Genomic DNA, 16,436 nt, shown 5'->3' on the forward strand with positions numbered 1-16,436 from the left:
ATTTCTTTCTTTGCTTTTACTTTTTCATAGTGAAGTTTTTTCAAATATATGAACGTAAAGAAAATAGTTCTAAGTTTCCCTGTGATCATCATTTAGCTTCAATTATTAGCAACATTCTCCCCCTATTTTTTTCTTTATTAGAAGCAAGCTTTTGGGCAGCCTGGGTGGCTCAGCGGTTTAGTGCCGCCTTAAGCCCAGGACATGGAAACCCAGGATCGAGTCCCATGTCAGGTTCCCTGCATGGAGCCTGCATCTCCCTCTGCCTGTCTCTCTCTCTCTCTCTCTCTCTCCCTCTCTCTCTCATGAATAAATAAATAAAACCTTTTTTTTAAAAAAAAAAAAAAAAGCAAGCTTTTAAAATAAATGCTAACTTATTCTGGGATAACTTTAATTTATTTACACAAAAGTTGCAAGATATTACAGAGTTCCTCTATATCACTAACCCAATTTCAGTTTCTACTAATACTATTCTTCCTTTTTGTGATATAAAAGTAGAATTTATGTAAGATACTGTTCTGCTTTATTAAAACACATCCACTCATTGTTGTTCATTAATACATGGTAATATTTCTACCTTTTTTTATAAGTTTGTGATATAATCCACATACCTTTTTTAATTGTATAATTCAGTGTTTTTTTAGGTCACTCACAGAGTATCAATTTTACAACATTTTCAGCATCTCAAAAAGAACATCCGTGCTTATTAGCTGTTACTCCCCAGCATCCCCTCCCACCTAGCTCCTAGCAATCATTAATCTACTTTCTCTCCCTATAGATTTGCCTGTCCTGGACATTTTATATAAATGGAATCATAAAATATCTTGCCTTTGTACCTGGCTTCTCTCATTTAGCATAATGTTTTTAAGGTGCATCCATATTGTAGCATGTATCAGTTTTTCATTTTCTTATGACTGAATAATACTTTGTAGATATCATATACCATATTTATGCCCTCATCAGTTGATGGACATCTAGGTTATTTCCATTTTTTGGCCATGATGTTCAATGTTTCTGTGGATGTTCAGTGTAAGTTGTTATATGGATGTATATTTTTCATTTCTCTTTGGTACATACCTAGATGCAGAATTACTGGGTCATTTGGTAACTCTCTGTTTAATATTTGAGGGACTGCCAGACTGCTTTCAAGTGACTGCTCCATTTTACATTTCTACCAATTATGTAGAAAGGACCCAATTTTTTCACATCTTCACCAACACTTGTCTCTTTTTTTTGATAATAGCCATCATAGTAGGTATGAAGCAGTATCTCACTGTGGTTTTGATTTTCTTTTCCCTATAGGCTAATGAGGTTAGCCTCATTATAGGTTTTCATATATTTATTGTCCTTTTATATGTCATCTTTGGAGAAACATCGTTTAAACCCTTTGCCCATTTTTAAAAATGGGCTATTTTTATTGTTGTGTTGCAGGAGCTCTTTATATATTTTGAATATTATACTCTTATTGGACATATATTGTATACTTATATATTTTCTCCTATTCTGTGGGTTGTCTTCACTTTGTCAATGGTATCTTCAGAAGCACAAAAGTGTTTAATTTTGATGAAATCCAATTTATGTGGTTTTTGCTTTTTGTTTGTGCTTTTGATGTCATATCCAAGAAACCATTGCTTCACACAAGTTCATGAAGATTTACCCTTATGTTTTCTTCTAGGAGTTTTATAGTTTTAGTTCTTACATTTAGGTTCATGATCCATTTTTGAGTTAATTATTGTATATAGTGTGAGGTAGGGATCCAGCTTCATTCTTTTGCATGTGAATACCCAGTTGTCCAGCACCATTTGTTGAAAAGACTATCCTTTCTCCATTGCCTTTACTACTTGTCAAAGATCAATAGCATATTTCTGTGGATCTATTGTCTATTTTGTGAATATGATACCTTCCTTATTAGTGGCAGCTTTATAGCAAGTCTTTAAGTTGAGTATTGTCAACCTTTCACCTTCTTCCGTACACCTACTATTGACTCTTCTGGATCTTAAGCTTTTCCATATACACTCTAGGATCAGGTTTTCAATATTTGCAAAAATAATGTGCTGGAATTTTGATTGATTGTAGAATCACAGAAAGGAAGACATGACACCTTAGCAATATTGACTTTTCCTATCATGAATATGAATTCTGTCTACTTTTAAGATCTTTGATTTCTTTCATCAGAATATGGAGAACTCTTCATATGTATCTTCAGTATAACTTTTTAGATTTATACCTAAGCACTTCAGTTTATTGGTGGTAATGTAAATGGTGTGTATTGTAAATTTCAAATTCCAGTTGTGCAGCGCTGGTATATAGAAAAGCAATTGACTTTTGTATATTAACCTTGTATCTTGCTGCTTTGTTATAATCTTATTAGTTAGGTGTCTTTTTGTTAATTCCTCGGGAATTTCTACAAAGACGACCATGCCATGTGTGAACAAAGACTGTTTATTTCTGCCTTCCCATTCTGTATACTTTTTATTTATTTTTCATGTCTTAAAGCACTTAAAGTCTTAGAGACTTTCAGTACAACGTTGAATAGAAGTGGTGAAAGGAAATATTTGCGTCATGTTTCCAGTCGGTGGGGGGTGGGGGAGTGGGAAGCATGTAATTTCTCACCATTAAGTGGGATATTAGTTAGAGTTTTCATTTTTAGAAATTCTCTATCAACTTGAAGTTCTCCTGTATTTTAGTTTGCTGAGCATTTTTATCATAAATGAATGTTGGACTATGTCAAATGTTTCTTTTTCATCTATTGGTATATCATATGCTTTTTCATCAACTTTCTGATAAGATGAATTAATTATATTACTTTTCAGTGTTGAATCAGACTTGCACACACGCACATTTGATTTGATTTGCTTTTATTTTGTTGAGGATTTTTACATCTATGCTCATGAAAGATATTGGTATATAGTCTTGGGTTTGTTTATTTTTTTTAATAATTTACCTGGTTTTGATATTAGGCTAATGCTGGCATCATAAAATTGGTTAGGAAGTAATCCCTTTCCTTCTATTTTCTGGAAGAAATTATAGAGAATTGATAGCATTTCTTCTTTAAATCTGTAAATCATCAGCAAAATTATCTGAGCCACGTGCTTTCTTTTTGGAAGATTATTGTCAATTCAATTTTTAAATTAGACATAGGCCTATTCATATTATATTGTTATATTTGTATGAGTTTTTGGTAGATGTGTCTTTCAAGGAATTGGCCTATTGCATCTGAATTTTTAAATTTATGGGCATACAGTTGTTTATCATAGTGTTTTACTGTCCTTTAATGCCCATAGAATCAGTAGTGATAGCCCTTCTTTAATTACTAACATTGTAATTTGTGCTTTCTCTCTTTTTTTCCTGATTGGCCTGTCTACAGGGTTATAAATTTTATTGATTTTTGTAAAGAATCAAATTTGGTTGATGATTTTTTTTCCCATTGGTTTCCTGTTTTAAATTTTTTTGATTTCTGCCCTAATTTGTATTGTTTATCTTATTTCCTTTGTTTATTTTGCTCTTCTTTCACTAGTTTCTTAGGGTAAAAGCTTAGATAATTAATTTTAAATCTTATTCCTTTTCTAATATATGTGTTCAGCACTATAAGTTTTCCTCCAAGCACTGTTTTTGCTATATTTCACACATTTTATTAACTTGTATTTTCATATTTATTTACTTATTTAGAAGTGTGAAAAAAAACAAGTGTTTTTTTCCAGCTCTCTTTCCATTAGTGATTCTTTATTTAATTTTTCCATCCCTTTATGTTGGAGCAAGATAGATTTCCTACAGACAACAGACAGTTGGGTTTTTTAATCCACTATGTCAGGCTCTGTCTTTTAATTGATGTATTTAGAAAATTCAAAGAGATTATTGTTGATGCATTTGGATTAAAATCTACCGTTTTTGTCATTTTTTAAAATTTACTGCAATCTTCCTTACCCTTTTTTTTCCTTTTCTTTCTGCCTTCTCTGATTTAAGTTGAGCATTTTATATGATTCCATTACATATCCTGTCTCAGCATAGAAGTTATACTTTTTTTAAAACATATAGTGGTTTCTTTAGCATATTATATTGCCTCCTGAGAAATGTGGGTTATCTTTTATTTTGTTTTTTTTTAAGATTTTATTTATTAAAAAAAAGATTTTATTTATTTATTCATGAGAGACACACACACATAAAGAGAGAGAGAGAGAGAGGCAGAGAGGCAGAGGGAGAAGCAGGCTCCAGGCAGGGAGCCTGATGTGGGACTCGATCCTCGGTCTCCAGGATCACCACCTGAGCAGAAGGCAGATGCTCAACTGCTGAGCCACCCAGGCGTCCCATGGATTATCTTTTAAAAGAGTTTTCTTATTTCTTCCCTCTAGTCTCTTACAACATTATTGTCATTCATTTATCCTAAGTTATAATCACTTACTACATTGTTGTCTCTATTATTTGGAGCAGTTCTCTTGAGAGTAAGAAAAAAAATTTCCTTCATTTATTCTTTCTCTAACATTCTTCCTTTCTTGATGGAGATCTGAGTTTCTGACATACATTTTTTTCTCTGTGACATAAAATCTTTAACATTTCCTATAAGACGTGTCTCCTAGTGACAGAATCCTTCAGTTTTTATGTGTCTGAAAAAGTCTTTATTTTTCCTCATTTCTGAGAAGTGATTTGGCAAGATATAGAATTCTAGGTTGATGGTTTGTTTCTTCAGTATTTTATTTATTTTATTTTTAGATTTTTTAATTCATTTATTCTTGAGAGAGAGAGAAAGAGAGAGAGAGAGAGAGGCAGAGACACAGGCAGAGGGAGAAGTAGGCTCCATGCAGGGAACCCGATGCAGGACCCAATCCCGGGACTTCAGGATCAGGCCCTGGACTGAAGGCGGCACTAAACCACTGAGCCACCCGGGCTGCCCCCTTTTTTTTTTTTTTTTCAGATTTTTAAATTTATTTTGTTTCTTCAGTATTTTAAATATTTACTCTTTCTGGCATCATTTCTCAAAAGTTCTATGTAATTTTTTACCTCTTTTTTTTATAAGTGATGTGAGGTTTTCCTATACCTTCTTTTAAGAGTTTTTCTTTGTATTTAATTTTCTGTAGTTTGAATAAGATAGGTCTAGGTGTAGTGTTTTTGTTACTCTGCCCAGCAGCTCAAAGGGCTGCCTAGCTGCAGCCAGCTCACAAATGACAGTTTCCGCTACCTGTTTCCTGCAGCCTTGGCTCCAAATCCACCTAAGGCTCACACTAACTTTCCCTATGACTTAGAATGGCTTTGTGCTCACTTTAATTGTAGTTTGTGACATTCTGTGAAGTAATAACTCAAACAAAGAAGAAAGTGACATTGCAGAGCCTCAGGAGAAGCTGAGGACTCTGTCTCAAGGGCCCCCTCACACACATCACGCACTTACAGAGAATGCCAGCCAAGGCAGTGCAGAGAAGGAAGCCACAGCTCGGAGGCACCAACTGTGGGCCCCAGCTGCCACGTTTATTACCACTGCTTTAACTCTGACATCGTGGACTATGATCCTGTAAAACTGCAAACAATATAGTTTGCAAAAAAATTATTTCTGGGCGTTCCACCTCTCTGCTGCTCCTTCCCCAGCACTTCATTCAATGAGTGTGCCAAGTGTGGCCTCTCGGTCCCCAGAGCCACCGCCGGCCCCAGGGACAGGCTCTGGGCGCAGTGTCTCTGAAGGCGGGTGTGCCAGGTTGGGGCAGAGCTCTGCCGAGGTCGTGTGGATGGGATGATGGCCGTGGAAATGGAGAAAAGCCAGGAGGAGAGGGGGGCAGAAGGTGAAGAGCCCAGGGAAGAGGAGGGCACAGGACCTGGAGTGACCAGGGAGCTACAGCAGGTGGAGATGCCTGGTGGGGACAGAGCCACGGAGGCTGCGCCTGGAGAGGGTGGGGGAAGCACCCCCCCACCCTTGCCAGCCTAGAGGGAAGCCAGTCAGGAAGCACAGATCCGGGTCAGGACACTGATTGATCTGCTGGCATTCAGCTCTGTGGCTGAGATGAAGGCACTGGGTTTAAACAGTCTCAAGGGTGAACTGATGGCCCTGGGACTGAAATGTGGGGGCACTCTGCAGGAGCGGGCAGCGAGACTCTTCTCTGTCATGGGACTGGCAAGGGAACAGATTGACCCCGCTCTATTCGCCAAGCCTTTGAAGGGGAAGAAGAAATAAGTTTCATTGGAGCTTAATATGCTGTGAGCTTCTGGATCTGTGGTTTGGTGATTGTCATTAATTTGGGAAAATTCTTAGCCATCATTACCTCCAATATTTCTTCTCCTTTTTATCCTTCAGGTATTCCCATGATGTATATGTTAAGCTTTTTGTGATTTTCCTACATTTATTAGACAGTCTTTTCTTTTTTTTCCTCATTCCTTTTCTATTTCCTTTTCACTTTGAAAAGTTTCTGTTTGACTTATCTTCGAGTTGGCTGGTAATTCCCTGTGGCCAGCCTACTGATGAGCCCCTGAAAGGCAGCCTTCATTTCTGTCATAATATTTTTTTCTAGCATTTCCTTTCTTAGAGTTTCTGTCATCTCTCTACTTAAATTGTCCGTATAGTCTGGCATCTTTCCCACTTTCTCCATTAGAGCCTCCTACCACATTAAGCATAGTTATTTTAATTCCCAGTCTGATCATTTCAAAATCTCTGCCTTTCCTGAATCTTGTTCTAAGGTTTGCTTTATCTCTTCAGACTGTGTTTTCCATCTTGCAGTGTGCCTTGTACTTTTTTGTCAGAAGCCAGATATGATGTATTTTGTAACTTGAAGTGAGGTAAATAGAGCTTTGGCATTTGGTTCATGTGGCTAGGAGTTAGGCTGTGTGTCGTGTTTGCCAGAGCTATTAGTGTCATAGGCTTCACTTTTCTCTCAGATCCCTGTTTTTGTCTCCTGTGTCCTTGGACTTCCCTAGATGCTCCTTCTTAAATAAAGTCAGTATCTTGCAGCTCTCTGTTGTAATCCAGTGTTATCATACTGGAGTCTGTTGGTATGGTATGATGGTAAGGCATTGTGGGTGGGAAGTATTCTATAATCCTATGTTTAAATCTCAGGATTTTCCAATAGGCTTGAGTCACTGGAGTTTGAACTTCAGAAGAGTTTATCATTTATTTTTATCTCCCTTATGCGAGAAAGGACATCTAGGGAAGGCTGAGTTGTCCAGTCATCCTCCCCACTAAGGTCAGGTGAGGCTCTGATAAAATAATTTCCCTTGATGGTGAGTGTTTGTTATGAGAACAGAAAGTTTTTGCACATTTTAAATGGTTACTTCCCTCTGGACGTATTTCAAAATGGTTGCTTTATCCCCTTCCATTGCCCAAAGCAGGAGTGGATTCTTTTTTCCCTTGATCTTTACTGTGAGAATCTGTAAGTCTCCTAGAGGTAAATCCACCTAAGCCTGAAGGGTTTCCTAATGCAGATCCCACAGAGACTTTTAACCCTCAAGCTCTGCCTTCAGCAATTAGCCAATGACTATGTGAAAGTTTGCCAGCAGCTGTGATTGTCTGTATTCCCTCACCCCTCTCATTTGGGGGGTAGCAGTTGGCCCTGTGACTTCAGTTCTTTGACGGATATTAGAAGAATTGAAGATTAGCTTTTTTCCTGTTGTGAGGATGGAAAGGATGACTTCCAACTCTTGAAATTTGAAGCAGGAATCAGAAGTTTCTTCCAATAGAGTAGATTGTTCCTGTAGGTTTCTGATGTTAAATGACTGACAGATATTCATTCTCTGGACCCTGCAGAGTAGTTCTTAACATATTTTATGACTTGTTTTAAAATAACCTTTTAAGGATGATGATGAGTATGTTTTTTTTTTTTTTTGATGAGTATGTTTTTAATTTTAAGTGTGTTTTACTCTATATAATTCCATGGAATCAGTGATTAAAGAACTGCTTACAAGCATGAATTGAACCAGCATTTCTCACACTTTTCCTGGTTTGTATTAGTTGGTTTTGACAAAGCACCAAAATGACTTTAAGATCGAGCTGAAGTATCTAGAGGACGACCTCCTTCTGCGCCTTTCTGCGGCAGAGGGGAGCTTTCTAGATGACACGGAGCTGGTGGAGAGACTAGAGAGGACAAAAGCAACCGCGGCAGAGATAGAGCTCAAGGTAAGAAGGTGCAAAGGACACCCGGTGGGTCACAGTTCTCCCTTTGAATCAAGTGTTTGGCATAAAAATGTGATCAAACTTGACAGTTTCTCTAAGAGCACTGACTTGTGGATTTCAGGTAATTTATAAACTGCCCTTCAAAATGTGTGGGGCTCCACATGAAGACAGAGGTGGTTGAACTCTTCTCAGAGGTGGTTGTCTTTCTTCAGCGGAGATCCAGTCATTCACATGAAACGCTGTCAGCCTTTTTTTTTTTTTTTTTCTGAATGACCAAATTGGAAGAAAATTGGAGCCCGCTGGCTTATATGGTCTAAAATCTAAAAAGGTTTAGCAGTCCAGCTCTGGCAGACTGACACCCTGCAGTCCCACCACAGGCTTCCTAGGCTGTTGTTCCTTTTAGAGAAATATGTTTAGAGCTGATGTTTTGTTTATGGGCCTTCAGTAGTAGGAGACTGAGCAAGGGATGGTCTCCTGCTGTACTCAGATGCATTATTCACTCTGGGAAACAATGACATTTCCTGAATGCCAGTAAAAATTTGTATTGAGGAGACTTCCTGCTGAATGTCCAGCATATGTCCCAATATGCCTTTCACATCGTGTACGCTTTGGACTCACACCAAGTGGCCACGAACCTTAAAATTCCATTGTTTCAAAGTGAGAGGAACCGTATTTCCTTTCTGGAATATCCTCATTACTAGTAATCTATTAATTACCCAGTTGAGGCTGTGTCACCACACATTCTATATGTTTGTCTCAATTTAAGTGAAGAAATGGAATCCCAAATTAATCTATCCTTTTAAGTAAGTGAATTCTGGTAGCTCCTAGAATGGTAAAGATTGGAGCAATTAAGTAAATTAGGTCTTAGCTTTGAAGTTAGCTTCTAATTGTCTTTTAAAATGCCTCTTCCTGTCTCCTTAGTATATTGCTATGTAGGGAATCCCCCCTCTGCTCTACATTTTATTTCCTTTTATATGCAAGTATGAAGAATCAAGTCTGTAAAAAAAAAAAAAAAACAATTGGAGAAAAAAAACTAACTTAAAAAGTTATAGGACCAGCAGTAGTGCTAGATTAAAAAAAAAAAAAGATTTTGAGCCTTGAATAAAAATGAGTATGTTGGTTGATGGGTTGTTGGTGGTGTTATTGTTGTTTTAATTATCTCTCTGAATGTACCCAGAGGCTACTACATAAAGATAAACTAAATGGAAATATATGAGCATATGGATCATCTGGTGCAAAGTCAGACAGTCATGAGAGTCTTCATATAATGCCTTTTTAGTAAGCGTGGGTATTGGATATATTATTGACCTTGGCTGTTTTTGCATACCTTGTTGACTAATTAAGTTATCGGCATTGAATTGACCCAGCAGACTTTTAAAAGCTATCCCTGGGAGGTGATAGAGCTGGGTTATTAAACCTGAAAAAGAGAGGAGGCAGGGAAGGTGACATTACTCAGAACAAATTCTGTAAAACCAAAACCAATATAATTTCTTTAACCCATAACCACAGAGCAGCTAGAGTAATGTCCATTCTCACTGAAAACTCAGTTTAGAAAAAAAGTATTTTAAGATATGAATTTAATAATTTTAGAAAAAATGAAGCATATAGATGCCATACATGTTATCTATTTTAATACAAATTTTCATTTCAGATATGTTCCTTCCATCAGTTAGGTAAGTATAAAGAATATGAAAAATAAGGTACTTACCCTGTTTGATCTTACCATAGGTGATTGAGGCTAAAGAAAATGAAAGAAAAATCAACGAGGCCCGAGAATGTTACAGACCAGTGGCAGCAAGAGCATCTCTTCTTTATTTTGTTATTAATGACCTCAGAAAAATTAACCCCATCTATCAATTCTCTTTGAAGGTAATGCTGAATAGGCTAAGAAAAATTTTAAATTTCATGAGTTCAACTCATTTCTGGAAGTTTAAAATTCATTTTTTAAGCATAAGTATATCCAGTAAGAAGTCCTGAGGATCTAGTGAGAAAGAAAAAAATTCTCATTTTCTCAGAAACTTTTATTTACAATTTCCATTAAGGCTTTGAGATCATTAAATTATGTGGCATCATAATATATTTGTTTCTGTTTTTAAACAGAGTCTTGAGTTTATAAGGGAATTCTCCTTGAGGCTCCTATACTTTGTGAAAATGTAGGTGTCTTATAAAAATATTTCTCATATTATTTTGGTAGAGCAGGAGAACGAATGAGAACAACTATTCATTAAGTCACTGTTACATCCAAGACATTTTCATACTGTGGTTCATTCTTATGCCTGCAATATCTCAACAAAATATATTATTTTATCCCTATTTAAAAAAAAAAAGAGCTAACATTTTCAGATGTTAAATAAGTTGTCCAAGAATTCACATCATAATGGTAAGAGGCAGGATTTGATCTCATGGCTATGATCCCAAAGGCCATTCTCTTTACTCTGCACCCTTGTGCCCCTGGGCAGTATCCGTTCTGTCACTCATTTTTTTTTTTTAATTTTTTATTTATTTATGATAGTCACAGAGAGAGAGAGAGAGGCAGAGACACAGGCAGAGGAAGAAGCAGGCTCCATGCACCGGGAGCCTGATGTGGGATTCGATCCTGGGTCTCCAGGATTGCGCCCTGGGCCAAAGGCAGGCGCCAAACTGCTGCGCCACCCAGGGATCCCCTGTCACTCATTTTTTTAAACAAATAGCTGTTGAGACTAATCATCATGCCAGATGTGCTGAGTGTACAATTTTGAGGAAAAAAATAAACATGAATGGAGATACATAGGAGTGTGTCTATTTGTGTATATATAAAAGTAATAAATACAATGAGAAAATAATATAGATGAGAGAGGCTCTTTCACTCTTAGCTCAGGGAAGGCCTCTCAGAGGAAGTGACATTATAATTGATTCCTATAGAGTTGAGCTTCCTATGGAGTATTTACAGTAAACACAGATGTGAGGGACATGAAAGAGTTTGGAATTTCAGGTGCTGAATGAATCTTTGTGCCTGGAGGTATAATTAATGAGCGAGAGGGAAGATGACAAGGCAGGAATCTAGAGAGGTGGGAAAATGTAGGTCTTTGGAGACCTCATTGGCCAGGTGGGAGATTTTAGATTATAGTTTGTCTATGAAAAGAAACCATTGAAACATTTGAAGCAGATGACTGATATGATGACACAAGACTCAAAAGTGAATAGACTTGATCTGTGACTTGAAGCTAGAATAATCAGCCCTTGGAAATAGATTAGACATGGACAATAATGAAAAGAGTCAGGAATAACTAGCAGGTTTCTAGTAGTATGGAGCTAGTGTGCAGAAATTCTGAGAAGCATAGAGTAGCTGGATTTTGGAACAACCATAGTGTGTAAAGAGTAATAAAATTAAATTAATAATACCAAGCCATCATTACTCAAATACCAAAACCAGACTAAGACATTACAAGAGAAGAAAACCACAGAGCAGACCCCTTCATGGACACTGTTGCCAAACTACTCAAGAAACGATTGGCAAATTGAATCCCACCATATATAAAAAGAACAATACGTTATGTCCAAGTGAAATTTATGCCAGCAATGCAAGTTGGTTAAATATTAAAACACACACACACACACACACACACACACACAAGTCTTCATATGAATAGAACAAAAGAGAAAAACCATATGATCACTTCATTGGATGCAGACAAAGAATCTGATAAATTTCAGTGCCCAGTTAAAAAAGAAAAAAAGACTGAGAAAATTAAGAATAGATGGTTACTTCTTAAAGTGAAGAAGGGCATCTACAAAAATCTACATCTAATAATATACTTAATGTTGAAAAATTGAGTGCTTTCTCCTAAGATCAGGAACAATGTCTTCTCTCAACACTTCTATTCAGAACTACCCTGCAGGTTACTGCCAGTGCAATAATACAATAAAAGGGACAGACATTTAAAAAGAAAAGAAAAGGTGTCTTTTTTTTTTTTTTTACAAATGACTTAATCTTGTATGTAGAAAATCTTAAGAAATCTACCCAAAAAAGCTACTAGGACCAAGAAGTGAGTTTTTAGCAAGATTGCAGGATATAAAGTCAATATAAAAAAAATTTGTTTTTATATATCAGGTACAAACAATTGGAAATAACTCAGTACTGTTACAATAGCTTCCAAAATAATGAAACTTCTAGGGATAATTTTAACAAAAGAAGATCCATGTGCGAAAAGCTACAAAAAGTTGTTGAGATAGACCTTGGAGAAGTATACCATATTTATGGATTAGAACACTCAATATTATTAAGATGCTAATTCTTTGCAAATTGATTTATAGGTTCAGTTCCATCTCCATCAAATCCCTGAAGGCTTTTTAAATAGAAATCAGCAGAGTGATTCTAAAATTTGTGTAGAAATTCAAAGGATTTAAAATTAGTGAATAATTTTGAAGAACAACAAATTCAGAAAACTTACAGTACATGATTTCAGGACTAACTATAAACTTATACTACTTAGCCTAAAGAAAAATAGTCCAGAAGTAGTCCCACAAATATATGGTCAATTGATTTTTGGCAGTGATACCAAAACAATGAAGGAGGGATAGTTTTTACAACAAATAGTGCTGAAAAAAACTGGATATCCACACAGAATAAGATGAACTTTAACCATTACATCAGACTGTATACAAAATAAACTATAGATAAGCAAAGCTATAAAACTTCTAGGAAAAAAACCAGGAGAGAATTTTTTAGCTTTAGGTTAGGCAAAGATTTCTTAGGATACAATAGAAAGAAAATGATAAATTGAACCCTATCAAATTAAAAATTTATGGTCTTCAAAAGATATTAAGAAACTGAAAAGGCAAGCCACAGACTATTAAAACTTCCTTTCAATACATGTATTTAACAAAGAACTTATACCAGAATATATATAGAATTTGGACAACTCAATAGGACAACTCAGACAATGAAAGATTTGAACAGACATGTCTTGTGCTAAGTTATGTGTATTTCTCATGAGCACATTTTTTCAATGCTCAATATTCATCAAAAAATGCAAAGTGAGGCGCTTGGGTGGCTCAAGTTGGTTAAGTGTTTGCCTTTGGCTCAAGTCATGGTCCCAGGTCCTGAGATCGAGCCTCGCGTCAGGCTCCATGCTCAGCAGACAGCCTGCTTCTCCCTCTCCTTCTGCTGCTCCCCCTGCTTGTACTTTTTCTTTCTATCTCTCTGTCAATAAATCAATAAAAGCTTTAAAAAATGCAAAATAAAAGCAGAATGAAGTATTACTATATATCAAAAAGAATGGCTACAATTGTACAAGACCAGCAGTAACAAGTATTAGCACAGGTACAATACTGCAGCTCTTTCATGTTGCTGATGAGAATGCAAAGTGGTAAGACTGTTTTGGAAAACAGGTGGCAGTTTCATATAAAGTTCATATAAAAGTTAAATATAAACTAACAAAGTGATTCCACATTTTTACTGTGTGTCTGGAGCTAGCTTGATATCATGCATTAGTTTCCACCCTTTACCAGTTACTTTAAATTCCCCAGGCTTTCAACATGCTGTTCCACAGAGCAATTGAGCAGGCTGACAAGGTAGAGGATGTGCAGGGGCGCATTTCAATCCTGATGGAGGACATCACCTATGCTGTCTTCCTCTATACCAACCAGGCACTGCTTGAGAGGGATAAGCTCACCTTCCTGTCCCAGATGGCTTTTCAGGTAAGGAAATTGGTCACTTGAAAGCATCCTCAGAGCCAAAATCCCATACCTCTGTCTATTAGCTGCTTTACTTCCACTGAGGGAGACATGACACCTTTCTTAGAAGCCCTTGGTGGCCTGAGGTGAGGATGAATTTACCAGAGTGAACTTGGACATGTACAACTTTTAAGTAGGTCACAAGGTTTTGGTTTGGGTGGGTATGCATTTTAAGTGACCACATCAGCTATCAGCCTGAAAACAGATCAATGAGACTTCCTCCTCACTTCTCAGGTCCTGTACAGAGCTTCCCAATTACTACCGGGAAATTCTTGAAGATCAAAATTATGAGTCCAGGTCTGGGTGGTCCTAGGGGTCTCTCTGTCCCTTTAAAGACCAATGAATACATAAAAGAGCTCCAGGTTTCACACTGCCACCTTCAGTGGGATCTATCCTTTTATTTTTTAATCTTTTTTAATATGGACTTCAGCAAAAGATTTTTTTTTACAATTTTATTTATTTATTTGAGAGAGAGGCAGAGCTGGGGGAGGGGAAGGAGATGGAGAGAGAATCTCAAGCAGACTCTCCACTGAGCAGGGAGCCTGATGAAGGGCTCCGTCTCATGGCCCTGAGATCATGCCCTGACTCAAAATCAATTTTTAATGCAGATGTCTAAAGGTTGTTTCAGTTAAGCCACTGCCTTCAGCTCAGGTCATGGTCTCAGGATCCTGGGATCAAGCCCCGCATTGGGCTCCCTGCTCAGCAGGGAGTCTGCTTCTCCCTGTCTATGTGTTCAATCTCTCTGTCTCTCAAATAAATAAATAAAATATTTTTAAATAAAAATAGTTTATTTCAAAAAAAAATAGTTTATTTCAGTTTACACTGTTTAATTGTATCTATAAAACAACAGTTTCCTTTTTTTCTTAATCTCACATTTAAGAAAAATCTTTCTGGGCATCTGAGTGGCTCAGTTAAGCATTGAGTTCTTGATTTCAGCTTAGCTCATGATCTCAGGGTTGTGAAATTTAGCCCCTCGTCGGGCTCCACGCCAGTTATTTAAAATTATCTCTCTCCCTCTCCCTCTGCCCCTCCCCCACCTCTCTTAAAAAAATTCTTTCACCTATCTCATAGGTTATTAGATGTAATTTCTGTATCAGGACTAAATTATAATACTAGTTCTACCTTTTGTGTAGTAATGTGATCCATTATCACCTGAGGCTTTCTCAATTTGTGTAACAAGTTTTAAAACGAGTTTGAGCTCACGGCAAAAGACTAAATATGAAGGTATATTTCAAATAATTTGCTAATAGGCATGTGTTAAAATTGTCCTCATAAACAGTCCTCATAATGATTTGATTTTTAGTCAAGCTTTTGAGATCATAGGCATTAATCAAAAACTTATTATTTCAGCTTTAGAACAATATATATTGACAGGAACTGTCAGCAGACCTGGTTCTGCCTCTTCTCATATCTATTAAATGGTGACTACCTCCTGTGTCCTAATTTTGATATGAATTAAATGACCCTTTTCAATTTTGTGTGCCTTCAAGATCTTGTTGAGAAAGAAGGAGATAGACGCTCTCGAATTGGATTTCCTGCTTCGCTTCACAGTTGAACACACCTACCTGAGTCCTGTTGACTTCCTAACTACTCAGTCATGGAGTGCTCTAAAGGTACTTTAGGGAGATGGTTTTTCAGTTTCTAAAACTTACTTCAAATATCAGTTCTTGCAAAAGGAGAAATGTTTTAAAAATACGAGTGATATATACCATTTCATTTGTAGAATTATGGTATGTAATGTGATATTCTTCATCTTTGCATTACTAAAGTATTAAGTGATTAATTTAATTGGAAATAAAGGAACTTTTGACCTACTTATGGGTGGGAAAGTTAATAAATATGTATAGGCTGCAGGGCCTTTGGCAAAGTCAAGGAATATAAATGAACATTTTTTATCAGTTTGCCTAAATCTATCTTTTTATATTATTTCTCTACTTTTTCCAAATTTTTTTGTTAATTACATAACAACAAAGTAATTTATTCTCATTACGAAAGGTTTAAGCAGGTCAGAATGTTGTAGAGAAAAAAGTGATGGTTATTCATCAGCCCCAGATACCAATTCTTAACTCATTTTTCTGTCAGAAGATCCTACTGCTAAGAGTTTATTCCCCTAGACTTTGGAATTCCTTAAAGATGTTTGTTGTATGCTAACGTACTATTGTATTTACTCTTTTTCTAAGAAGGGAACATTTCTGCCCATTGAAAATAACCATTATTCCTTATTTTTATAGTATATTTAGGTTTATTTGTAATCGAATTTTTAATTAGGTTATTTAGAATTATAAATTCAAGTCCATTTGTTGATCAGTCAGGATCTCAGCAGAAAACAGATGGTACATTCAAAGAGATGATAAAAAACAAATGTTTAACAAAGAATGTGTTTTCATTGTATGGGAAGAAGACTAAGGGAATCAACCAGAAATGGAGATGGGAAAAGGAGTAGTTCCTGAAACTGCTGAGAAATGAAGTTATGGGTGAAAGCCAACCTATAGGATCAGTGGCATTTAGTAGAGGAATACAGCCACTGCCAAGCGACGTCACCATGAGGAAAGAGCTGAGGAAGAAATACCCCCTCTTCTCTCTCTTCCAGCCCTCCTGGCTTGTGCTGGTGCCTCCTATTGGCCAAACCCAAACAGGCCAG

At 36.6% G+C, this 16,436-nt stretch overlaps 1 protein-coding gene across 1 annotated transcript in view; it reads left to right on the forward strand.

The window, feature by feature from the left end:
* The window catches only part of DNAH11 (dynein axonemal heavy chain 11), a 313,463-nt gene that overhangs the window by 262,019 nt on the left and 35,008 nt on the right, over positions 1 to 16,436 (forward strand). Inside the window, 4 exon segments of the mRNA XM_041728012.1 lie at positions 7,919 to 8,083; positions 9,809 to 9,949; positions 13,589 to 13,759; positions 15,286 to 15,408. Coding sequence (XP_041583946.1) covers positions 7,919 to 8,083; positions 9,809 to 9,949; positions 13,589 to 13,759; positions 15,286 to 15,408 — 600 coding nt within the window.

Source organism: Vulpes lagopus, chromosome 13 (assembly GCF_018345385.1).
Source record: "Vulpes lagopus strain Blue_001 chromosome 13, ASM1834538v1, whole genome shotgun sequence".
In the NCBI taxonomy this organism is placed as follows: Eukaryota; Metazoa; Chordata; class Mammalia; order Carnivora; family Canidae; genus Vulpes; species Vulpes lagopus.